This window comes from Penicillium angulare (assembly GCF_028827245.1).
Source record: "Penicillium angulare strain IBT 27051 chromosome Unknown utg000001l_segment0_segment0, whole genome shotgun sequence".
Lineage (NCBI taxonomy): Eukaryota > Fungi > Ascomycota > Eurotiomycetes > Eurotiales > Aspergillaceae > Penicillium > Penicillium angulare.
In genome coordinates, this window is record NW_026623160.1 from 1,171,654 (window position 1) to 1,195,508 (window position 23,855).

The following is a 23,855-nucleotide window of genomic DNA, read 5'->3' on the forward strand; positions in this document are numbered from 1 at the left end:
TTTAGATGTATGCTGAACCCTCTCTGATCAAATAGCGAAGATTCTTGGTCTGTGTATCTGTTGACTAACCTAATCGTTTTTAGTATGAGATGTCTATTAAAACGGTGCGCCTCGAAAGGGAATATGAAAGAGCGCTTGCAGATTCCGCTCGTATTCTTGATCTTGAAAAAGATAGAGTGAGACGCATGGAGCACTTGCTTCTTCAATTTGAGAGCGAAGACCTACGTTCCCAGTTGGACCAAGCCAACACGCAGCTATCTGATATGACGCGCATCGATTCGGATACACTTGCTCAATTGAAAAACGCTTATCAGGATATCGATCGCCTTGATCGCCATGTTCAGTCATCGTCCAGCGAAAATGAAAGGTTAAAGGTACATAACTGATACTCCTTCGGCCGTTCGTTTCTTCATGGCCCAGAAAAACAAAACTGATGAGACATATTTCAATCCAGGGGGAAATATCTGCTATGAATAATACTTCGACAAACTACAACTCACTTCTTTTAGAGAAAATGCAGCTCGCCCGAGATCTATCAAACATGAAATTTGAGCTAGATCGGATCAAAACTCAAAGCTCCTTACAGCAAGCGTCGAATCCGGGCAGACAGGACCTGGAACGGCATATAAATTCCCTTGAAGTTCAGCTAGAGGATGAAAGGCATGCACATGAGCGAACCCGGGCGAAGCACCTGCAGCAGGCAGCGGAGACCAATACGCTGGCAACTCGAATTGAGGACCTTCAGTCCGAACTTTCAAGACAATCACGAGCGAAGCAACAACATGACCGAGAACTTCGGCAGCATGAAATAAACTGGGAAAAGCAGCGAGCAGTATTGGAGAACAAGATTGAGACCCTGAGAAAGCAGCTACGGACGGCAAAAGATAAATTACAAGCGGCGCAAAATGATCTACAACAGAGGCGCAATAATCCTAGAGACCAGGACGCTGATGTTCTTGAGTCACGGCCTCGGGTGGTCTCTGCGCAGCCTGGTGAACCCAGCACAGATCACCAGGGTGGAGTTACGATCGCAACGCCCGGAGCTGTGCGAGTGCAAGAAAAGATAAAAAGACAGTCCGCATTGCCTGGCGACAAATCGGCATTTTCAATCACGCCATTCCTCAACCGTACTGGTGCACGCAGGGATTCTTCAGACAGTTCAGACAGTTCAGGCAGTTCGGGTGTGGATAACAAAGAAGCCAGACGAGCGGTGGCAGGAAGTCATTCACCACCCAAAAGCCAAAACACACATAATGGGGATTCTTCCCCATCAAACCATCAAGCTGCAGCACGAAGCCTTTTCAAGGGAACACAGCTGAATGCCCAGCCACGGAAGGACACCTCTGCTGTCATGGAAGCAACAACAAACCAGCCAAAGAAAACTATCAATCGGATTGATGAGAAAGTGCCCATTAAAGAATCACTGGAGCCTCAAGACTCTGCGCATACACAGCAAGGACAAGCGAAGCCCAGAAAACGTAAGCTCGGGGTTCAACGGGATCGCAATCCCTTTGAAGATGAGGAGGAAGAAATCTTTGAAAGTCGAAAGCAAGGGCGCAAAGTTGGACTAGGAGCTGGGCGTCCCTCTGTACTGGGAACTGGACAAATGCTCGGTGCATCTTCCAGTGACCGACCGCCAAAAGCCTTGGGATTTGGAGGGTTCTCGCCCTTGAAACGAGATCGTAGGAGATAATTAGACGAGACCCAAGCGATCTATACCGTAATGAAATGAATCCATTGATATACATAATGTGAATATATACTCTAGGACTACTATGACTAGCATCCATACATTCATCCATGTAGTTATTTCCAGCTTGGAAGCACATGAGGCTACATACATCCATATATCATTGATACATAGTAGAGTAGTATAGATCAACATTTGAATCCAAAGAGCCCCTTGGCGGTGGACGTAAATAGCTAATCGGACGTGCTCTCCTTTATTTTCTGCCGGCAGAACTGGATTCTCCATCGCGAAGCCTCGACTGAGCAACCTCGGTCCTTGTTGATTGCCCAACTTATAGCCGCCGGTCATGTTTCTGTGTCCATCATTTCGACCGTTGCGAGGCATCAGTGGTCTTGATGCCATTGGTCAAATCCGATTGTCTTCATCAAAGCGCTGGCAAGCTCGTCAACATAAAGACCAATTCACTCGAGAAGCAGCCGTGCAAGGCTTAAAAAGTCGTGCTGCTTTCAAACTCTTACAGGTACTACGAGGACTACACAGATCAAGTTGTTGATTTTTATTATTATTTAGAGGTATAAGATTTGACTTTTTCATCACTTAAACCTTTAGATCGATGAGAAATACCATATATTCAAACGGGGCCAAACCATTGTTGACTTGGTATGGTTTATTATTCCTCATTCTTGCATATTGAGGGGAAATGAAAACTCTTACAGAACTTCTCTAGGGATATGCACCCGGCTCCTGGTCGCAGGTCAGTCGAGGGCGTTAATCAGAACAGCCAGATTATGAATATTTTGCTGATGGTGCTTTCAGGTGGCTTTCAATCGAACCCAGCCGAATGGGCGAGTTTTAGGTGTCGACATTATTCCGGCACAGCCTCCGAAGGGAGTCTCCACCATCCAAGGCAATTTCCTTGCACCTGAAATTCAGGCCTATATCCAAGAATTTTTACGCGATCCCCAAAGAGGCAGGCCACGGCATTCTACACATGACGCTGGCGGGAGCGCGCTAGAGTCTACCCGGGGAGCAAATCAGGAGTCAGCATCACTGCTTTGTGATGCAGATAATATTTCAGATCCAAAGATCCTACACAGAACGGTAGATGTAGTTCTAAGTGACATGTCCGAACCCTGGCTCCAGACATCTGGTTTCTGGAAACGAAGTCTAAGTGATCCTTATAACAGGATGATGAACACCAGCGGAAATAATTTCAGGGACCACGCGGGTAGCATGGTATGACTTATTGAGACCCCTCTACTCCAGGCGAATATTGCATTTTAGCGCTAACATTTCAAGGATCTCTGCCACGCCGCCTTGCGCTTCAGCTCCGATGCCCTCAAAACTGGAGGGCATTTCGTTTGCAAATTCTACCAAGGCGCAGAAGATAAAGAGCTTGAGAAGCAACTCAGGGATCTGTTTCAAAAGGTTCATCGACTGAAGCCTGAGTCGTCTCGAAGTGTGAGTGGCAACCTGCTTTGCGCTATTCCTTGATAAGTAAAGACTAAATCAACTAGCAGGAATCTAAAGAAGCGTTTTTCGTTGGATTGGATCGCAGACAGTGAACCAGTTAAACGTGCTAGTATAACGGCCCCGTGATCTACAGGATCTCGACCTCCTCATTCTCTGAGGAGTCTTCCCAATCAACGTCAACTAGAGCTGCCTCGGCCTTTTCTTGAACCTAAATCCGAGTCAGAACGGCAGCAGGATTGGTGGACTGTTCACTAAGTAACTTGCCTCTTTGAGTCCACTTAATTCCTCGACATATCCTGGCTCATTCAAAGCCCTTCGTACAAAGTCCCAACCTTGTTCTTCGTACATATCCGTCACTTTTTCTGAACAGGCACTACAGCAGCTATAGCTCTGTCCAGTTATAGTGATATTCTCAAATGTGGCTAGGAACCCCCTGATCTGATGAGGCACCAACCCTAGGGGGTGGTCTCCACGTTCATTATCACGCTTCAGGGGAGCTGGTGCGAATGCTTCCTGGGGGTGCTGCAATATTGAAACCAACAATTCAACCAAAAGTGCGGAGGCTATGGCGGCAACACCGGGACGAGTGACAGTACATTGTTGATCGAGTGTCTGGTCCTTAATAGACTGCTAAATGGTCAGCGATGAAACAATCCCACTACCAGCAAAACAAGAAGAAGAGAGAACCCCTCACGTTTGCTGGAGCCACAACATCGTTGCAGAAATAACATCCAAGATTCGCCACCTTCCCTACTTCTGCAACGCCATGACGCATTACTACAAATGAATCGAAGCCCAGGGCCGCATTCATCACAATCTTTCCTGCGGCCTTTCCCATCACTGTTGGTAACCAGCGTGACTCTCGGGTGTCCATGAGGAGGAAAATAGCATCGTGTTCATCAATCAAAGTTTTGAGTTTCTCAAAATCTGCTTGCGTCGCACTTTCATCAATGATTGGATGACCAGCCATAGGCACGGAAATGTTGTGCCCTTCAGTGTCTACTCCTGGATAGATTTCAGCGAGGGCTTGGGATGCACGGGTGGCCTTGGGTGCTCCGCCGTTCAGACAGTCTGTAAAAGTGAACAATGGCTGCCGAACGGGATTAGAAAAAGAAACAGTGCCCTTATCAACAAATGTGATTTTCTTGACTCCCCAGCCCTTTGAACATTGTTAGTGATTTCTTGACTACCTGCGGTCGACCTTTTCTCTCGCTTTTGGGAAAAACTTTACACACCAATAAATTCCGAGCAACATAACTCCCCAAAGTGCCTGCTCCAAGTAGAAGACATTTCGTATGCTTGACTTTTTCCAGATTTAATGTCGGACTTATCCGCCATTTCATGAGTTTGAGGTTGAGATCAACGGATTGGTCTGCTAGCCTGGAGATGGAACTGTTAGTGACTGAATTCACCAATTGCCTTTAAAGAAGTTGTTGTATACCTTGCGGGGTCCATATACTCTGTGAGGTTAACGACCCGCCCAGCTAACTTTCCAGTTGGATTGCGCTCCCAACCTGTGATTTTTGGCAGCGTCTTCTCGGTGGCTGGGGGATGTTCGGCATTCGATATCACTTCCGCTTTGGATTCCAGCCAAAATGATACACTTCGCCCTTGATCACGTTTAGATTGCACATCGCGATACCGTAGAATTTGTATGCGGTTAAGTTTCCATCGTTGCTTGACTAAGACCAATAAATTTCGCAACATCCAGCCCGGAGCTGTGTCATAATTTGATGGGTCTGCAAAGCATATGTAGCGGTCTTTGAGGGCTGCGCCAGTGAAGAAACCATTCTCATATTCAGACAGAGGCGCAATCTGCCAGGTGCTCTGTGTTAAGCCACCCGATATTCTTTTCTGCCTGCGAGCCAAGAAAAACCCTCGTTGACGGTCATCTGTGCTGTAGCTCCAGGTCTGAACGGCGTCCACAAGAGCCATATTTTCACCTGCTGGTAGAGGAACTCCTTGGCCTGTGGTGACAGCTTCGTCCTTTCCAGGTATACCTTGCGATTCGGTCGATATTACCCATGATGGATCGGAGTGGAGGGCTGGAAAGGCGAACCAGTAGTAGAATTTGTATTTTTTGAGGTCTGCAAAGGATAAAATAACAAACGAAGACAGTAAAGAGGGACAAGAATATATTGTGCCATCATTTATAGCGTGCCAGATCTAGCAAGTTACGGTTAATTTAACATGTTGTTTCAAGCTGATTAGGGATTTTCGTACCGTTTTCCCGCTCTGTAGAATCAGTTGGGATTTATCTACATTGCGATATTCCTCGATTGTGTTGACATTCTTGATCATACCCTCTGCCCGGTATAACCCCGCGGGTGCTCTGCCTTCAAGATCAGCCCTAGAATCGACCCGTTTATAGAAATGATGAGCGGAATCTTTCTTACTCCGCGGAAGTTAAAGCATTCCCATGTATTTGCATTCGACATGAAGAATTCGCGAGATCGATGGAGCGAATTTCATAGAGCCCCAAAACTGGGCGAGCAGAATCGTCCAGCTTGTCATGATTGATCTTGTGTGAGGCCAGAGCCGTATAGAACGGCAGCTCGATATCAGAGGCAAACGGTGTGTATTGCATCTTGAACGTAAGGGAAATGCCCACTCTCCTCCAGCAAGTCCTGTTGGTTTACTTCTTTCGGTCTTTGCTTGTTTTGGGATGTGGTAGGCAGACTGAGTCTCAAAGATTTGTTGATCAAGAGTATACATAGAGGGGGAAGTGGGGGGGAGGAGCAGTGCGGGCTTAAGAGCGGGGGTGATGTAATCGCGGCCACACGCGAACCGTTTTCTGGTCATTTTTAATATCCGCGTGCCCAAGACGCGTGATCGTTCACCCACTACAAGGCATCCTCTCTTGTCCTACCTTCTGAAAAGTTTCAGAATTTCAGAATTTCAGAACTTCAAAATTTCAATAACAGCACAAAGAGCGACAAAAGAAAGGCTTAGTGTGGAGCACAGAGGAAATTGATTAGCAGAAATGCTTATCGGGTTATGCGGCGGTCAGCACAATAAGCATGATATCAAATTCACTTGTCCACAAGCAGACTGATATTGAATGAATAGGTATCTGTGCGGGCAAGCATGCGATTGCTGAATATTTGATTCAACACCAAGGATTTCAACTTTTGGAACTTGCTCATAAACCCCACCACGGCATTATCGATGAGCCGGATGATGACCTGCGGCTAAAGGCGTCGGAAATCAAGAACAGTGGAGAATCCACAGCAGAATTTGTGTTTGAGACAGCCGATTTATTGCTGGAATTCGTGACCAAAAAGTGGCAAGGACGCTGGGTGACGACGGACATTGCGGATAGCGCAACCTTAGACCGTTTTCATTTACGACCCTTTTTCCTTCTCGTGAGTGTAGATGCTCCAGTCAGTCTTCGCTGGAAACGATTCTCCGACCGGTACGTGGCTCTGGCATCTCTCTTTGATTAGCTGTGGCTTATTGGCTATATACTTTAGATGCTGGAGAAGACAATTAGATCCTCCGGACCTTGAAAAATTTGTCATATGGAATGACCGCCATCTATATCAAAAGGACATTGGACGTGTTTACCTCACCGATCGAGCCCAAGTACGCCTCTTCAACTCTTCCGCGTCTCTAGAAGAGCTCCATTCTTCTCTAGAAACCCTTGACCTTGCGAACGAGCAACGGCTTCGACCGAATTGGGACCAATATTTCATGGAGCTTGCATCGCTTGCTGCACAGAGAAGCAATTGTATGAAACGACGAGTAGGGTGTGTTCTGGTCCGAGAACGCCGTGTCATCAGTACAGGTTACAACGGAACACCCCGACACCTCGCAAACTGCAATGAAGGTGGATGTACGAGGAAATCGATGATCTCTATGATGCGCGCTCACTGACCATTCTATTTCCCCTCTCAAGGTCCCCGCTGCAATCGTGGCGACGGTGGGGGAGTTGGACTATCAACTTGCCTATGTCTCCACGCAGAAGAAAATGCACTGCTAGAGGCTGGCAGAGAGCGTATCCGAGAAGGTGCAACCCTCTACTGTGACACGTAAGGCCATCTTGAACAAAGACTAACATTCTCATGTACCGCTCTAATGATAATAATTCCAGGTGTCCCTGCTTGACCTGTACTGTCAAGATTACACAGGTTGGGATTTCGGAAGTGGTCTACTCACAAGGATATAATATGGATAAAGACGTACGCACATTGTCCAAAATGCCTGATCTACTACAATATTCAAGGGTTTCTCTAACGCTTAACACCTAGAGTGCTGCTATCCTGGAAGCTGCAGGTGTACGGCTACGGCAGTTCAGCCCCGTAAGCGACCTCCATTCTCTCTATCAATCGTTGTATTTATATGCCAATACTAACCTTTACTTCTGCTGTACCTGGCTAGCCTTCGAATGGTCTGGTATATTTGCAAGCTTCTGATAAGCCGGCCACCAACTCATGACCTTTTGCCGGAGAAGGGGAAGAAGAAGAAGAAGAAGAAGAAACCAAATTATCACTACCACCAATCTTTACGTAAAGCTAAATTGTAACTACATACGTTGGCTGGTATATAGCTAGCCAGTGAAACACTCAAATTTACTCATACTGTAACCCCGACGTCGGAGGCGGTAACCCCCAACAGCCGCATTCGGAGGGGTTGAAATGAACCTTACAAAATCGAAAACCCCCTCTTAATTTTGCCGGCAGAAAAAGGAAGAAATGACTCAGCGGGTCAATTTTGGAGGGGCATCAACTTTGAAAGGTTCATAACTCCGTTTCCTCATTAGCAGCTGTGTTCATATTTTAGCTTGGGCAAGAACTGTCATCATGCCTACTGTTCACCTTTTGGACTACGTTGCAGGTAACATCCGTTCCCTGGTCAATGCGATCAACCAAGTGGGTTATGAAGTCGAATGGATTAAATCCCCAGAGGATGTCAAGAATGCGGACGTGAGTCGAGTCAATTGGGAGCCTTTTGGCTTCAAGCTGTTACCTTTTTTCATCATTGCTTCTAGATTACTGATTTCAATCCACATATGTGATAGAAATTGATCCTCCCTGGTGTTGGTCACTTTGGTCACTGTCTTTCTCAACTTGACAAGGGCGGATTTCTGGGCCCGATTCGGGAACATATCAGCGCCGGAAAGCCATTCATGGGTATTTGTGTCGGTCTACAAGCACTCTTCCAAGGATCCGAAGAAGATTCGGACGTTCCAGGCCTGGGTTTAATTCCCACTCGCATTCAAAAATTTGATGATGTGGCTAAAAGTGTACCACACATTGGATGGAACTCGGCTATGAACACTGGGGCTGCATCACAAGAGCAAAGCTTTTATGGTCTACGGCCTTCCAGCAAATATTATTACATACACTCCTACGCTGCACTTTACGAACCCGGCGTTCTTGAAAAGGATGGGTGGTCTGTCGCCACAGCTACCTATGGCGAACAAGAGTTCATTGGTGCCATCAGTCGAGGAAACATCTTCGGCACTCAGTTTCACCCCGAGAAGAGTGGCGCAGCAGGGTTACGGGCGATCCGAGCATTTTTGACTGGTGATCAATTCCAGTCTCTTCCTCGGGAATTGATTGGAGGCAAAGCAGATGGACTGACTCGACGTGTTATCGCTTGTCTCGACGTACGGACAAATGATTCAGGTGATCTTGTTGTCACCAAAGGAGACCAGTATGATGTGCGCGAAAAGAGTGGGGTAGAAGCAGGTGGTCACGTCCGAAATCTGGGCAAGCCTGTTGATATGGCAAAAAAATATTATGAACAAGGAGCGGATGAGGTCACATTTTTGAACATCACTTCCTTCCGAAACTGCCCAGTTGCGGACACACCCATGCTTGAAATCTTACGGCGGACATCAGAAACCGTCTTCGTGCCTTTGACCATTGGTGGGGGTATCAGAGACACGGTAGACACTGACGGCACTCAAATTCCGGCGTTAGACGTGGCGACAATGTATTTCAAGTCTGGAGCTGACAAGGTCAGCATTGGGTCCGATGCCGTCTTTGCCGCTGAGGATTACTACCAAGCTGGCAAGCAATTGAGCGGTCTTACAGCGATTGAAACCATCTCCCAGGCTTATGGCAAACAAGCTGTGGTGGTGAGTGTGGACCCTAAGCGCGTCTACGTAGATGGACCCGATTCTACCAATCACCACACATTGAAGACCGCATACCCTAATGCTGCAGGGCAATCTTACTGCTGGTATCAGTGTACTGTGAAGGGGGGTCGAGAAACTCGCGATATGGATGTACGACAACTGGTGCAGGCTGTGGAGGCCATGGGAGCAGGAGAGATTTTACTGAATTGCATTGACAAGGACGGCAGCAATAGTGGCTTTGACTTGGAGCTGATCAACGATGTCAAACAATCCATTAAGATTCCAGTTATAGCTTCTAGTGGTGCAGGAAACCCGGGACACTTTGCGGAGGTGTTCAACCAAACCACCACAGATGCTGCATTGGGAGCTGGCATGGTAAGTTTAAACTCTGCAGTTGCCCAACTTCATTAATAATAGCTAACATTTACCTAGTTCCACCGCGGGGAGTACACCGTGAGCCAAGTTAAAGACTATTTGCAAGACAATGGCTTCTTGGTGCGACAATTCGAGGCTAAGATATAACGATATCACCCGTCTCGTCTTGTGATATATGAATCATTGAATATCCGAAATAGAGTTTTTCATTAGAGTCAATTGGGAAAAATTGCATGATAAATTTATCGGTTGTTTTTTCCCCTGTAGAGTATTTAAATAGTAGAAATCAGAACTATGATAACTTAGTTATCACCTCCCGGCCAAAGAGCACGTAAGCGCCGGGCGGTAAAAACGGGCGGTGTCATCTGACTTTTCCGCGTTCGCCACGCAACTTCACTTCATCTTTGCCTCCATCTCCTCCCCTCCCCGCCAAACCTCCTCCGACACACATCGATAACCAACCTCACCCCTCCCCCCTCCCTCCCCCTGTACCCGGTGTACCTTCGTAAGGCTATAAACTGAATCTGGTCTGGCCTGGTCTGGTAAGGTTCGGCTTGGTGTTCTTTGCTCCTGATCACAGAAACACTCGACGGGATCTACGCATTTGGTCCGACGACACAGGTTATCGGTGGTGGGTGTTATGAAGCAACAGCAGCAACATTCTTGATTTCGACGATTGTATTCATCAGTGCTCTTTGTATGCAGTGTGACCTTTTTTTCACTCTTCCACATTCAAGAGAGATTTTCTTTTCAATTCATCTTTTCTTTTCCGATCGATAGATCCAGTATTGATCGTGGAGTTCTTCAACCTAAACCATCTCACCTGACATTTGCAAACCCTTGGGAACTCTTTGCTTTGTTGTTGCCTCTTCGAGTTCTATCTGTCTCAAAAGGTTATCACGAGGTCTTACCCTCTCTAACCTGCTCTCCACTTACACTCCTGTTCACCCCTATCATCCTGTATTCCCTTAGTGGCTGCGCTGTCCCTTAAGTTGGTTAATTTCACTTAAGACCGGTTTATTCTCTTCACTCCTGGTTGCGCAATCACAGATTCCAATACAATGTCATCGTCTGTTCATTTCAAATTCAAGTCCCAGAAAGAACCCTCACGGGTTACCTTTGATGGCACTGGTATATCTGCCTTCGAGCTCAAGCGAGAGATCATCAGTCAAAGTAGATTGGGTGATGGCACTGATTTCGAGCTGTCCATCTACAATGAGGACACCAAAGAAGGTAGGTTGTATGATCTAGGCTACTTTACAACGTCGAACTGACCGATCCCAGAATACGATGACGATACTACCATCATACCCCGATCGACATCGGTCATCGCTCGTCGATTACCTGCAGCTCGCCCTGGAAAAGGTGGCGCAGCTCGCTATGTCTCTGGAAAAATGCCAGTGAACGCCCGCAACGCATCCCGAACCGAACCCTCGAACCCTCGAAGCGCACCTGGCTCTGGACAATCGGTCAACAATAATGTCTTGGAGCTGACGAACGCGCAAACTGAGGAGGAGAAGATTAATGCTCTCTTCAACCTACAGGCGAGTCAGTGGAAAGAACAACAACAAGAGATGGCTAAGTAAGCTCCATTCCACCTTCAACAAATGATATAATACAAGCGGATAGCCAGGATGCTGATTAAATTTTATAGTGCCACTCCTGTTCCGTTTGGCCGCGGTCGAGGGAAACCAGTCAATGTTCCCGATCACCCCCCACCTCCTGGGTATCTGTGCTACAGATGTAGAGAGAAAGGTGTGTTCTTTTTATTCCCTATCCTACAGCGCATGAATATGCAACTAACCCTTTGATTTCAGGTCACTGGATTCAGGCCTGCCCAACAAACAATGACCCAAAGTTTGACGGCAAATATCGGGTTAAAAGATCAACTGGCATTCCGCGATCCCTTCAAACCAAAGTTGAAAAGCCCGAATCTCTTGCCCCCGATGGCTCCAGCGACGACTCAAGGAATACGGGGGTCATGGTGAATGCGGACGGGGATTTCGTCATTGCGAAACCAGATAAGGCAGCCTGGGAACTGTATCAGGAGAAGCTGAAGGCTTCGGCGGCGGCGGCGGCAGAGGCTGCAGCGGTGGAGGAGAGTAGAGCACTGCAGGCTCGGGGTCTGGAATGCCCGATTGACAAGAGAATGTTCCTAGAGCCAACGAAGACACCATGTTGTCACAGAACATATTGCAATGATTGTATCTCAAATGCCTTGATTGAAAGTGACTTTGTCTGCCCTGGTTGTGCTACTGAGGGAGTTTTGCTTGATAATCTCACCCCGGATGATACGGCTATTTCCAAAATCAAGGCCTATGAGGCAGAGAAGATGGAAGCGAAGAAGGAGAAGGAGAAGCAACCCCCAGCCCAGTACGATCCAGCGGCCAATGAAGCCCCGGAACAACATGACGCAGCTTCGGATTCTGTATCACAGGACCAAGCTCAACCCAACGAGGAAGTGAATGACACCTCTAGTCAATCAAAGAAGCGACCAGCTGAGAGTGATATAGCCGAGGGATCTGACAGCTCTGGTGTTGCCAATGTCTCTAAGAAACATAAAGGAGATGACCACTCAAGCCCCAAGCCCAGTCCCAATCCCACTTCCACTCCTGATCCTGCTCCCACCCCCAACCTCAATTCCAATCCCAATTCTAATCCTAATCCTAACTCCACTCACAAAGAAGCCGAGAACGGGACACCGGTGCCTCCGAACCCAATGATGCCCTTCAATGGATTTGGTACAATGCCACCTTTTGCTGATCCTAGTTTCAATAACAATGGGATGGGCTTCATGAACCCGATGGCTATGCCCAATGGTTTTCCCAACGCAATGGGTCCTGGCTGGAACCCGATGAATATGCCATTCAACCCAATGCAGCCGGGCATGTTCGGTGACCAGGCTAATGGTTTCCCCAATATGTTTCAAGGTGATCAATCTATGCCTATGTTTCCAATGGGTCAGATGAACCCATCTATGCAGAACCCCGGATTCCAAGGCCCAGGAATGAACGGCTTTTCGAACCAGCAGCGAACAGCATTCAGTGGTCCCTATTCACGGGAGGAGGACTCACCTTATTTTCGTCAGCCGGTAAATCCTCAACGTCATCAGGCGAGGAATCGAAGGGTGCGTCCGAGTGATTACCGTGAACTGTGAACTCGGATGATAGTGCGAAGAATTTTAGCGTTGCGGCCTTTGGGAGAGCGGAGCGCGCTTTCTGCATACTTTTGTTCTTCTCCGTTTTTTCTTTTTCTCTCTCACCGTTTTACTTCTTCATATTCTTTGCACCTGAGGCTTTATGCCTTGTTATCTATGCATTTCCTCGGCTGTAGGCTCGCATTTCTTCATTTACCTTGCATTGTTTCTGGAGCCATATGTATTTCTAGATGAGTTCTCCACACAGAAGAACCAAAGCCATTTTCAATAAAAAAATAATTCAAAGACATATTCCTTTTAGATCATTTAAAGTCAAAGTAACAATATAGTAAGTAAAAATATCGAATTACGGTACTGGAGTCGGTATACCATGGATGTACATCCATAAGGTGTAATTATAGTTCCCAGTCAGGTGACACCGCCACTTCTCCTTGAGCGGCTAGAAAATCCCGCCCCAGCATTCCACACCGCGAAAATCATCCCACTCATTGTCCTCCACATCTAGCTTACTCTTAACCCTATGTTCAACCCCTTATTTGACTCTTTACTATCGCAATCCTGTCGGAATTATCAGAAACTCATTCACTATGGCGAAACATATCAATAATCACAGTAGTAATTGTAACCAGATGACATGGTTCCTCGATCAGGAGTCCACTGTCCTGGCCAGCTGCTACTCTGTTGAATCATCCAGCACCCTGGTTCAGGGTTTCCACTACTGCACTACCCTGGGTTCCGGTATGTTCCATTCTACTAGTCTGACATCTTGCTTTCACTTGCTGACGCTCTTCAACAGGAGCACAGTGGTATCCCTGAGGTCCCCTCAGGGTCTAAATTATCCGCACGAAGCCCTCCCCTCGACATTCCCACCGCCAAAAATGAACGAAACTGGCCCGGGAACACACGGCCCGAATACAAAGGGGAGGCAACGTACACCATTCCGGAAGAGTGTGAGAGACTTTTCTGTGACAAACTGTTCAAGACATTCCTTGGTGAGGGGGCTGGCTTGAATCAGGAGTCACTGGGAATGGGTGCGTTTAAAAACATTCAGCCACATCAAATCGGGCTTATGCAAGATCGGATCCAAAAGTGGATTGAAGTGTGGGATTACACTAGCGATGCCATTTACCGTGGATTCGTGGCGGACATGGATGGAGAGCGAACACTCTTTGTCTTCCTCGAGGACGGTGCACTTAGCCATGGCTTGAAGTCTGGGTAATTATCTCCCCCTCCATTTGTGTTTGAGCTTGAAATTGCAAACTATATGAGCTAGATTGGTTGGTTTAATGTGTCAATACTGATTCATTATCTAGATTGATTGCACTTTTCGAACTTGCAGGAACCGACGCCTTTGACTGTTCGCAAATCGTCACCTGTGTGAATCGCTCGCAGCAAACTAACGAAATGGAGCTCGTCCGGAGCCTCGGATGGTGTGGATTCAACCTAACCACCTTGAGTCCATGGGTAACAGGCAGTGACCCGGGTCCAACCGTCAGTTCCAAATGGATCTTCCTAGTTGCTGAAGTCTAGTTATTTCAGTTTTACGATTGCTACAGATCCTACCCTAGTGAGTTGAGGATCCCTAGGGCTGCTTACACATTGAGTCTATCCTTCTTCCTCCATCTTCATTTGACCCAAGTGGCATAATCATACATATCCCGTACAGCCACGACGTGATGTCCTTTTTTCTCGTGTTTCATAATTTTCCCTGCTTTGTTTCGACCAGATGGGGCTTTAAGTGACGCTTTGCTAGCTATTAATTTGTTATTGTTTTATACTCACAAAACGATACTCAATGCCTTTTTTTTTCCCTTCCAGTTCCCAATGACAGTAAGGTATCACACCAATGAGGAAGATGTCGGGGATTAAAAGCATAGAACAAACACAAATCTGCGTAGATATATAATTCGTTTATACGTTTGAGAGCCCCAAGAAGAAGAAGAAGAAGAAGAAGAAGAAGAAGAAGAAGAAGAAGAAGAAGAAGAGGAGGAGAGATGTATACTAGTAGTACGGGAGTAGATGCCGAGGTTCCAAGAATCCATTTCATGATGCGTTGATAAGATAAGCTGCGATCGACTTAAACCTTGGAAGCAACATCTGAACTTCCATCCCTAGCTCAAGCAGTGACTGCACCCAGTTTCCCGTCTATATAGCAATCAAGTCACCTGTTCTTACGCATGATTACAGCGCCACTCCATTATGGCCCAACAAAAGGCGGATTCTTCCTCTTTCCCTTATTTTCTCTTCCCTTCGTTCCCCAATAAACGAGATGTGGGGTTCTCTCAACCAAGCTCCTCAGACCCCACTTCGAAGTATCTAGATGGCCATCTCTCCTACCTCCAGTGTACAGGATGTGCAGTGCACCTTTGCCTGGCATCTCAGATCATCAGTAAAGGGTTCACAGGTCGACATGGGCGCGCATACCTTGTATCTGCCGAATCAGTTGCTGCGGTGTCAGTTAGTGCTTCATCATCTCCAACGGCGTCCCTTCCCAATACAATTCTACACCACCCAGTCCCACGCCAACTAGTGACGGGAGCTCACACAGTTAGTGACGTGAGCTGCGCATCCTGTGGGTCTATTTTGGGGTGGAAATATGTTACTGCCGAAGAGGAATCTCAGCGTTATAAAGTGGGAAAATTCATACTGGAGACGAAGAGGACTACAACTTCTTCCTGCTGGGAGTCTCCCCCGGACCCTAATTCGCCTACTATCGGAAGCCCGCAAGAAGGCAAAAATGGGCGAGAGACATTAGAGACTGAGTTCGATAGCCAGGATGAGGACGAATGTGAAGACCTCTTTGCAGGCATCTGGAGTCCAGGTTTAGCTACTCGGCGCAGAAGTCGTAAAATCATTGAACGACGACCTGCAATGTTCGGGCTGTCCTGAGACCCCAGCGCACTACTAAACTGTCTTGGCCTTTACATGCAATGATTGTCGTTGATTTGACAAATGATACCCTTTAATTACTCCAGGCTTTACGGCCCACAACCAATTAACCGTCATACCCATACTCATACTGCGTTCAAGTTTTCCCCTTTTCATTTGATTATGATCGTGTGATTTTTATTCTTGTGGAGACCAGGTGGCGGTGATATTTTATTTATTACCTGACGGAAGTTTGGGAATAAATATAGCTGGACGTCAACGAGCCCCCAAGTCCCCACCATGCACGAAGAGTAAAATGAGTTTCAAAAATGAATCAATCATGTAAGAAGAAGAGATCAAGAAAAATAAGGCAATCAAATATAACTCATTGAACGCTGTGAAGTCAGAACGGCTGAATTTCACCCTCGTAATCATTGAGCAGAGGAGGCATCGTTCACGCGCGCACGTTTTGTTTCACCTTCAGTAGATGCGTCTTCAGCAGGGCGCTTAGGCGCCGGTGCTGGTTGAATGTTTGGCTTTCGTCGAACCAACGATGAAAGGTCAGTTGCATCCTTGCTAGCAGCGTCGATTCGGGCTTTCTGGTCGGCTGGGGATTGTCCGACAATTTGGCCAAGGATGCCTCTGAGGAAAGCTTCATTCTCTTGACTGCCCTGTTCAACCGACACAGGCGAGCGGCGAAGATCAGTCAACTATGAAAGCAGGTTAATAAAGTCCAAACGGTAATCGAGAAGATAATGTCAATATAAACCTACCCGTTGCTCCATGTCCGCAATGATTTCCTTCACATTCGCTATCTTTCTCTTCGTCGCAGTTGCTTTGTCCTCTTCCATATCTTTGTCCGTTTCTAATTTCTTCTCTTCCTGTGACAGTCGCACCCTGCAGCTCTCGATAGCACGCTCCATCTGGGTTGCCGCCTCCTTGCGCATTCCCTCGTCCACAGCCTTATCTTTCTCGTCTTCATCATCCTCACCCTCCTGCGGGACCGCTGCAAATTCGAGAGCAAGAGATAGTTTGTAATGGCACTCGGCAACCGAGGGATCTTCGAAAGGGAACAAGGAATATCGAAGGACAAGGGCGGTTCGGAGATCAGTGACTGCATCGCTAAATCGCTCTCCTTCCAGGGAAATTTCAGCCTGGAGGTCGTATGTATCGGCAAGACGTTCTTTAATATGCTTTAGTTCATCTGGTAGCTCTGCTGATTTTCCTTTGGCGCCACTGCTTTCCTCTGCTGCTTCAAGCTTCTTCGTGTAGAGCACACGTGCCAAATCTAGAACCTCAAAAGCATTCGCAAAATCGTCTTCTTCCTCGTCCTCATCAGCTCCCTCAGCTTCCTCGTCCTCCTCATCTTCCTCGTCCGAGTCGACAAAATTCTCGTCGCCAGTGAATTGGAAAAGCGCTTTGGGGGGCGCGGAGTCTGTTTTTGTGGCGCTCTCCTGTAAAGACACGGCTTTGTTGTTTAGATCACTGGAGGAGTTACCCTTGGATTGGTTATACTCTGCGCGAGATGTGCTCGACGTAGGCTTTGGCGCAGGGGTCTTGTTGGGCGGAGGTTGAGGCTCGCCAGCGACCTTGGAGCCTAGAACATCACTCTTGCTCACAGCCACATTGTAAAGAGATTTTCCGTAGGAGTACAGCAAGTCTGCATTTTCAGGTGATAGTTCGCCATTCAATTCAGCTTGTAGCTCAGTCGCTTGCGAGTAGAGTTCCGAAGCGGTGTTATGATCTTTGGTCGCATCCTTAGCTGCAGCTTGAGTGATGAGGTCGTCCAGCTGGGCGCGCTTTTCTTTCAGAGCCTCGGGGGGCTGGGCAATAGGATTCGATTGTTCGTCAGACATTTTTGTGGCAGTGGATGGGACAAAGACGAACTGGGAAAGGGAGAGAGAAAAGAGACAAGAGACGATAAGCGATAACGGATAAGCTTCGCGACTCGCGTCGTGTCGCGTCTGCCACTTTACTTCCACCTACTGCAAAGCGTTTGTTCTAAATTGTCCAAAATCCTTTCTTAAGGGCGCAGTTTTCTCGCGCCAGGAACATACAAATCTTAGTATTATTTGCGACGTTTATCACCTATATACTCTGATCACAATTGTCTCAAAAGAAACGAAAAGTGTCTCGTACAGTCCACCATGGATCCAACCGCTACTCCACGGCACCTCAAAATGGGAGCTGAGAACCTAATTCCTTCCTCATCGCCTGCGTTTGGCACACCAGCAAGGCCATTTCGAATGCAAAAAACACATGCGCCTCCCACGAAGACATCTATCTTACCGATTCTGCTTCCTCCGTCCACCCTCCGCCCAGTGGCTTTCCGAACGTTCACCCGCAAGCACAACCTTACTATTTCCTCATCAGCACTTCAGACACTAGCTGTCTTTGTGGGAAAGAACTGCGGCTCGGGATGGCGAGAAGAAGGGCTTGCAGAGAGAGTTCTAGACGAGGTCGCAAAAAACTGGAAAAGAGCCGGCGGAAATGTTATCGTGGAAGAGGGGAAAGGTGCATCATTGCAATCTATCTTACAAACGATTGAGGGGAGTATGAGCGGCGGAAGAGTTGCAGCAGGGAAAATCAACCCTCATGACGCTTCTGCAAACCCACTGAATGTCGGCTTAGACACTGGGCGGAATGAAACTGGAAGTTCCACTACTGAAGGGACTAAGTCAGGCGATGCAGATGGAGATGATTCAAAGCTATCACTTCATCCGCGGCATTGGCTCAAAGTCATAGAGGCGTTTGACCTGCCTCGCTTGACTTATAATGTCGATAAGAAATACTTCGAGACGATCAAGTCCAAGCCTACGTTATTCCCGCCCCCGTTGCACAAGACCGCCTTATTCAGAGATCGCTATAATTTAGTCTACCAAAGATTACTCCGCAACGAATCCTTTCAAAGTTCTTTAGGTGTTGCAGGTGTCCCTTCACTTCGGCGATCAGCGTCGAATATGGCGACCCAGCAATCCTACAAGTTGACACCGATTGCGAATTTACTAGGCCGAAGCGGCAGCTCGCATCTTTTGCTGGGCCTTCTGTCTATGGCTCCCACTGGCGATTTGACTCTGGTCGATCTGACAGGAAGTGTGGCTCTGGACCTGAGTCACGCTCGCATGATCCCAGAAGATGGTGCTTGGTTTGTACCTGGCATGATCGTTCTTGTAGATGGTATCTACGAAGAAGAGGAGATGGTAAAGGGGTCTGTCCTGGGTGGAAACTCTGGCGTTGGAGGAACTATTGGTGGCCACTTCGTTAGTGTATCGATCTGTGGTCCTCCTTGTGAGCGAAGGGACATATCGCTAGGAACAAACAGTCGCCAGGGAAGTGGTGAAGTGAGCTCCAGTGGTGGGTTTGGATGGGTGGACTTCTTGGGGACCGGAAGTGAACGTGCACAGGGAGCACGTATGAGAAAAATCCAAGAGAAAGCACTCCGAGGTGAACCGGAGGCGATGGAGGTGCCGCCTCGGTTGAAAATGGTGGTGATGAGTGAGGTCAACCTCGACAATATGAGAGCTTTGGACGCCCTTCGAAAGGTCTTTAACACCTACAACGACCTTGCTCTTGTGGACCGTCCTCAAACCTTTGTTTTGATGGGCAATTTTGTGCAAACGGCTATCATCAATGGGGGTGGCCGAGCTGGGAGTATCGAATACAAGGAGCATTTTGATTCCCTCGCAATTGTCTTGGCTGAGTTCCCTGCTCTATTACAACATTCGACTTTTGTTTTTGTACCCGGTGATCATGATCCATGGGCATCAGCCTTTTCGGCCGGTGCTGCATCTACCATACCGCGGCACCCGATTCCTGAACTGTTCACCTCTAGAATCAAACGTGCATTTGCAACAGCCAATTCAGAACTCGATAGATCACAGAGCTCAGAGCCGATGGGAGAGGTGGTCTGGACCTCGAACCCGGCACGTCTTTCGTGGTTTGGACCTTTGCAAGATATTGTCATCTTCCGAGATGATGTTTCCGGCAGGCTGAGACGTACGGCTATTGATATGCATTCAAATAACGACGAAGCCGACGCTACGATGCATGAAGCCCTTGATAATGCGGCAGGTGACGCAGTCTCTATCGCACCAGAGGTAGTCGATCAAGGGAATGAAGGCAAGCCTGGCTCCGTGTCAGCGGCTGCGTCAGGGGCCCGCAAACTTGTGAAGACAATTCTCGATCAAGGAACCCTTTCCCCGTTCCCATTGCCCCTGCGGCCTGTTCTATGGGATCATGCTTCTGCTGTACAGTTATATCCATTACCGACAGCTTTAATTTTGGCAGACTCGGAGGCGGCGCCTTTCTGTATGACCTACGAAGGATGTCATGTCATGAACCCTGGGCGATTCTTGCCTGATGGCTCTGTCCCGACGGTGAGATGGATCGAATATGATGTTTTACGCAGCCGAGGCAAGGTGAAGGAGGAGCGTTACTGATCTTGATAAAATGCCGTCTTCCTCTCACCCAGTCTGGAGACAACTGACCTCTTCTATCAAAAATTACGTTAGTTACAAACGCAGCAATGCTATGAATAAGACGCCATGGGAGTTAATGTTTGTCCCAAGATCTATTTTCTGCTCAAAGCGTGGAACGTAGGTGAGCTAAGTAGAAGTAGACATGTCACATTGATGATCTAGGAATACAGTCCAGAAGAGAAGAAGTCGTAGTTTCTCTTTAGGAGTAATGAATACTACCTTCAAGGCAGCTTAGTCGATTGTAATGACATCGGCTTTCCCCAGGGTATCTGGTTTTTGGAGGGGGATCGCTTCTAGCTTGACAGCACCAGAAGGTGCATTTTGTTTTGACTGCTCCGATGTAATAGGCTTCTGGCCCGTGGTTGCAAGTTTCTGCTGATTTGGCTCCGGTGTGCAGGTACTCAAACACGAATGGAGCTCCGAGAGCAGATTGCCAATTTTTTCAAGTGAAGCGATAGCACCATCTCCAAGACCTTGCCAACCATCACCTTTTGACTTATAAATTCTTTCCCTGGTAATGCTTGCCGAATGACTCTTTTCAGATGGTTCAGATTGACTGGAGTTTTCAAGTAACCATAGCATACGACCCTTCCGAGGACGAGCGGATAGACGATATCGACGGCTGAGCTGAGGGTAATGAAATTGAAAGACCGTTGGACTGCGAACAACAACGTGGACAATAGAAGATTCTGTTGGAGTAGATTTGGTAATTCGATCCAAGCACTGCAAGAGCGGAAAGGTGTCAGACATGAAGCCTAAAACAGAGTTCACGCCTGTTTCTGTGAAACGTTGGTTCAAGACCACAGTCAGCGCTTGCTGTATACGTCGATGGGGGCTTGGGTTGTCAAAGCTGATCCTGAGTTGTAAGCTGAATAAAGGATCTGAGCTGTAAAGAGCCCGAGAGTTCTCAACATGATCAGCAAGAGTAGGGCCCGAAACGTTGATGTCGAATCGAGCCCCAAACTGCTTATCGGATCCATATGTGAACGCAAGGTGAGAAAGTGATAGCGACTGGGGTGTCATGTTTCTCTGAATCAGAGACTGGAGAATTGACAGCACACAGTCGAATCTCTGCAGCCGTTCAAACAAGCCAACAATAATGGAGTGGCCCGCAGGGACAAGAAGGCGGAAGGCAAACCCACAACCTTTGTCTTGCATGACGAGTAAAGGATCCATTTGAGATACAAGGGTGGGGAGGACCTTAATGCGGTATCGGAAAGTACCGTAAGCCATCAGTACAGCTGATTGACTTTGGCGGTCAATGCCGTGAAATGAAAGCCGGATTGTATCTTCTAGATAGGAAGCTCGCTCTGATCCCGCGGGCAAGGATATCCGGAGAGCTGGAGGGAGTGCAGCTGGTTTGTAATGAACAAACAGATCCGGCACTTGGAAGTCCGATCCCAACTGCATCTTTTCCAGCGGAGGGAAAGAAGGTGCATCAGGTAGATCGGCCAGAAATTGGCCGTTGGAGCAAATCGCTAACATGCCAGTGAGGCCATGTAAGAATTCTGCACACGCTGAGTAGTCAAACCGCCGTTGGCTTGACATGAGAGTGTTTCTTACAAGATGGACGGATGCATTGCGGGGCTCCGTAAACCGGACTTGGACCAACCACCAGCTATCACCATCCATACTACTTGTCACCGCAGCTACCCAACCACGATCCCAAAGAGAATGGGTGAAAAAGGCGGATCGCATTGTATTTGCGGGGAATAGCCGACGAGGATCAAGCCCTAAACCTCTCGGGCCAACACTCTCAAGGCCAAGGGCTTTGATACCGAATTCAATTTCGTCAATGGCAGTGGCGCAGCGAACCCTGGCGACACGGGCCAGGAGTTCTTCAATTGCCGATTTATTTGAGGCTCGCTCAGGCTCGTGACGTTCTGATATACCTGGCACGCCGGATAGGGTAATTGAACCAGATGATGGTTCGATGGAAACTCGAAGAGAACGGGATGGTGTTAATTGAACACCGAGAAAGCAATCGCCAGGCTCTGTGAGGGATAGTTGAGCCCGTAAAGAAAGAACATGGTCTGAGAACAAGATGCTCTTCTTGAGGGAAGTATAGGCAGTGAATAGCAGATGAGATGTATGGAGAGCAATGACACTTCGCATGACACGCTCCATAGATAGGTCGCTGGCATCAAATTGGATGTCACTCCCGTTAGCTTGTTGGCCATCCCGTATCCAGCGAAGGCCGATTCGTGGCACTGCATAGGCGGTTCCATGGAGTTCATTGTTCCGACGGCCTCTTTGGACACCTATTTCTAGCCAGCTTTTAGGTCCTGCTCTAGCTATCCAGTATTGGAGAACGAGCGTTCGATGGAGAAATTCAATTCTCAAAGCACCTGACCATAAGCTTCGCGCAAGATCGACTGCTTGTTTAAAGAGAATGTTGATCTTATTTGTCAAAACCAAGCCATGAAGGAAATCAAAACATCCTATCAAACCATCGCTATGAAGAATTTGGTTGATCCTCGCATCCAGTTCATTAAACACTTTCCCCTTTGGTATGGGGGATGAGGGCGAGAAGAGGAATCGGATATCCACGAAAAAAAATTGTGAGGTGCTCGCTTCTTCTGCGACAGACAGGTCTAGTTCAAATTCATCGTGTACAATGAACGTGACCCGTCCATCGTGGACGCGATAATTTCGCAATGGAAACGGCACTTGGTCATGGAGCGCCAGCCGCACACCAATGATTCGATTGATTTTATGTAATTTTTTGAGAGTGGCCCTCGCGGTCAAGGGCCTGGGAGGTTTGTAGCCGAGCTAGAAGAGACAAAGTCAGAAATGCACATAAGTCTCGGGGGTATGCCATGATAACTCACATGTGTGAGAGTTGCTACACTGCCTTTCGAAAGAACTTCCAATGCCGTTTTGAGATCTGGATTGGCCATTTGCGCTCGAACAAGGTCCCGTTTCATTTCACCTACGAATTGAACCGCGGACATATACGCTTGGTGCCGAGTGCGAATAAAGCCTTGTATGTCAATAAGCCGGCTTACCTCGGCCGCCTGGCGACCCCACTGGGAGAGAACCAAGAGTTTGATGAACTCCGCTCTCTTAGCTTGAGCAAAGTCCAGAATGCGCACTTTTTTGTGCACATTCTCCGCAGACTGGTTTCCTGGAAACTTCCCATTTGAATTTTGAATAGCTGAGCTTTCGTTGGAGACATGAACTGCAGCCAGCTCTGTCACCAACTCAGATAGGTCATTCCAGCATTGTTGTACTGCCCGGTTGAGGAGTGTGCTGAAAAGAAAAAACCCTTGCGTAATATGCGGTAGCTCAAATGGCACTACTGCGCTTTCAATTGTTGGTTTTCCGGACTGATTGCAAGTAGTGGTGTCGCTCCCCATGCCATTCCCGTGGACCGGCCCGTTCGTGGACATAGGGAGGCGGCCATTTTTGTCGTGACTTGGCGCACCATTCGTTTGTTCATTGAGATTTGAATGTCGCGAAGATATATCAACGCTGGCATGTTCCATGATGACGCCGGGCATATCTAAAAAGGAAGATAGATCGCCGGTTGGCGCCGTTTCTCTATATGCCTTCCCCTCCCGGCCCCTCTGCACAGGACAGAGCAAGCAATAGTTGAACCCACCACTGTTCCAGGCGCAAATCAATAAGCGCTGAGGTAGGAAGGGGAGTTAAAAGTGAAGACTAGGCGAGAGGTGAGTTCTCTGCCCAGTGCCATGCGTATCATTGGCCGTGCAAAATAATGGCCTC

At 47.8% G+C, this 23,855-nt stretch overlaps 10 protein-coding genes across 10 annotated transcripts; 7 read left to right on the forward strand and 3 right to left on the reverse strand.

Annotated features, from left to right (window-relative positions):
- Positions 1 to 83: 83 nt before the first annotated feature.
- On the forward strand, positions 84 to 1,693 carry N7478_000387 (uncharacterized protein; the record flags this gene model as incomplete). The annotated part of the gene is made up of 2 exons (XM_056916603.1): positions 84 to 374; positions 455 to 1,693. Coding segments are annotated over 2 exons (1,530 nt in total), but the record flags the coding sequence as incomplete, so codon positions are not given.
- Positions 1,694 to 2,036: 343 nt separating this feature from the next.
- Positions 2,037 to 3,184, forward strand: N7478_000388 (RlmE family RNA methyltransferase; the record flags this gene model as incomplete). Its single annotated transcript, XM_056916604.1, has 5 exons — positions 2,037 to 2,210; positions 2,300 to 2,350; positions 2,418 to 2,444; positions 2,507 to 2,926; positions 2,990 to 3,184. The coding sequence occupies 5 exons, from the start codon at positions 2,037 to 2,039 to the stop codon at positions 3,182 to 3,184; spliced, it is 867 nt and encodes a 288-aa protein (XP_056784484.1).
- A 106-nt stretch (positions 3,185 to 3,290) lies between these two features.
- N7478_000389 (putative autophagy ubiquitin-activating enzyme ApgG) lies at positions 3,291 to 5,750 on the reverse strand (the record flags this gene model as incomplete). Its single annotated transcript, XM_056916605.1, has 7 exons — positions 3,291 to 3,371; positions 3,428 to 3,790; positions 3,858 to 4,322; positions 4,399 to 4,543; positions 4,605 to 5,329; positions 5,387 to 5,495; positions 5,560 to 5,750. 7 exons carry the CDS (start codon positions 5,748 to 5,750, stop codon positions 3,291 to 3,293), a joined length of 2,079 nt encoding a protein of 692 aa, XP_056784485.1.
- A 396-nt stretch (positions 5,751 to 6,146) lies between these two features.
- Positions 6,147 to 9,770, forward strand: N7478_000390 (histidine biosynthesis bifunctional protein hisB; the record flags this gene model as incomplete). Its single annotated transcript, XM_056916606.1, has 9 exons — positions 6,147 to 6,168; positions 6,233 to 6,578; positions 6,637 to 6,998; positions 7,062 to 7,194; positions 7,257 to 7,344; positions 7,439 to 7,464; positions 7,929 to 8,088; positions 8,184 to 9,623; positions 9,681 to 9,770. The coding sequence occupies 9 exons, from the start codon at positions 6,147 to 6,149 to the stop codon at positions 9,768 to 9,770; spliced, it is 2,667 nt and encodes an 888-aa protein (XP_056784486.1).
- A 914-nt stretch (positions 9,771 to 10,684) lies between these two features.
- On the forward strand, positions 10,685 to 12,780 carry N7478_000391 (cleavage polyadenylation factor subunit MPE1; the record flags this gene model as incomplete). The annotated part of the gene is made up of 4 exons (XM_056916607.1): positions 10,685 to 10,856; positions 10,908 to 11,205; positions 11,278 to 11,378; positions 11,441 to 12,780. The coding sequence occupies 4 exons, from the start codon at positions 10,685 to 10,687 to the stop codon at positions 12,778 to 12,780; spliced, it is 1,911 nt and encodes a 636-aa protein (XP_056784487.1).
- Positions 12,781 to 13,367: 587 nt separating this feature from the next.
- Positions 13,368 to 13,999, forward strand: N7478_000392 (ornithine decarboxylase antizyme; the record flags this gene model as incomplete). The annotated part of the gene is made up of 2 exons (XM_056916608.1): positions 13,368 to 13,518; positions 13,608 to 13,999. The coding sequence occupies 2 exons, from the start codon at positions 13,368 to 13,370 to the stop codon at positions 13,997 to 13,999; spliced, it is 543 nt and encodes a 180-aa protein (XP_056784488.1).
- A 980-nt stretch (positions 14,000 to 14,979) lies between these two features.
- N7478_000393 (yippee/mis18 family protein) lies at positions 14,980 to 15,669 on the forward strand (the record flags this gene model as incomplete). Its single annotated transcript, XM_056916609.1, has 1 exon — positions 14,980 to 15,669. The coding sequence occupies one exon, from the start codon at positions 14,980 to 14,982 to the stop codon at positions 15,667 to 15,669; it is 690 nt and encodes a 229-aa protein (XP_056784489.1).
- Positions 15,670 to 16,079: 410 nt separating this feature from the next.
- Positions 16,080 to 17,504, reverse strand: N7478_000394 (SHNi-TPR domain-containing protein; the record flags this gene model as incomplete). The annotated part of the gene is made up of 2 exons (XM_056916610.1): positions 16,080 to 16,358; positions 16,422 to 17,504. 2 exons carry the CDS (start codon positions 17,502 to 17,504, stop codon positions 16,080 to 16,082), a joined length of 1,362 nt encoding a protein of 453 aa, XP_056784490.1.
- A 291-nt stretch (positions 17,505 to 17,795) lies between these two features.
- Positions 17,796 to 20,087, forward strand: N7478_000395 (DNA polymerase epsilon noncatalytic subunit; the record flags this gene model as incomplete). Its single annotated transcript, XM_056916611.1, has 1 exon — positions 17,796 to 20,087. The coding sequence occupies one exon, from the start codon at positions 17,796 to 17,798 to the stop codon at positions 20,085 to 20,087; it is 2,292 nt and encodes a 763-aa protein (XP_056784491.1).
- Positions 20,088 to 20,357: 270 nt separating this feature from the next.
- Positions 20,358 to 23,629, reverse strand: N7478_000396 (mediator of RNA polymerase II transcription subunit 14; the record flags this gene model as incomplete). The annotated part of the gene is made up of 2 exons (XM_056916612.1): positions 20,358 to 22,898; positions 22,958 to 23,629. 2 exons carry the CDS (start codon positions 23,627 to 23,629, stop codon positions 20,358 to 20,360), a joined length of 3,213 nt encoding a protein of 1,070 aa, XP_056784492.1.
- Positions 23,630 to 23,855: the final 226 nt, after the last annotated feature.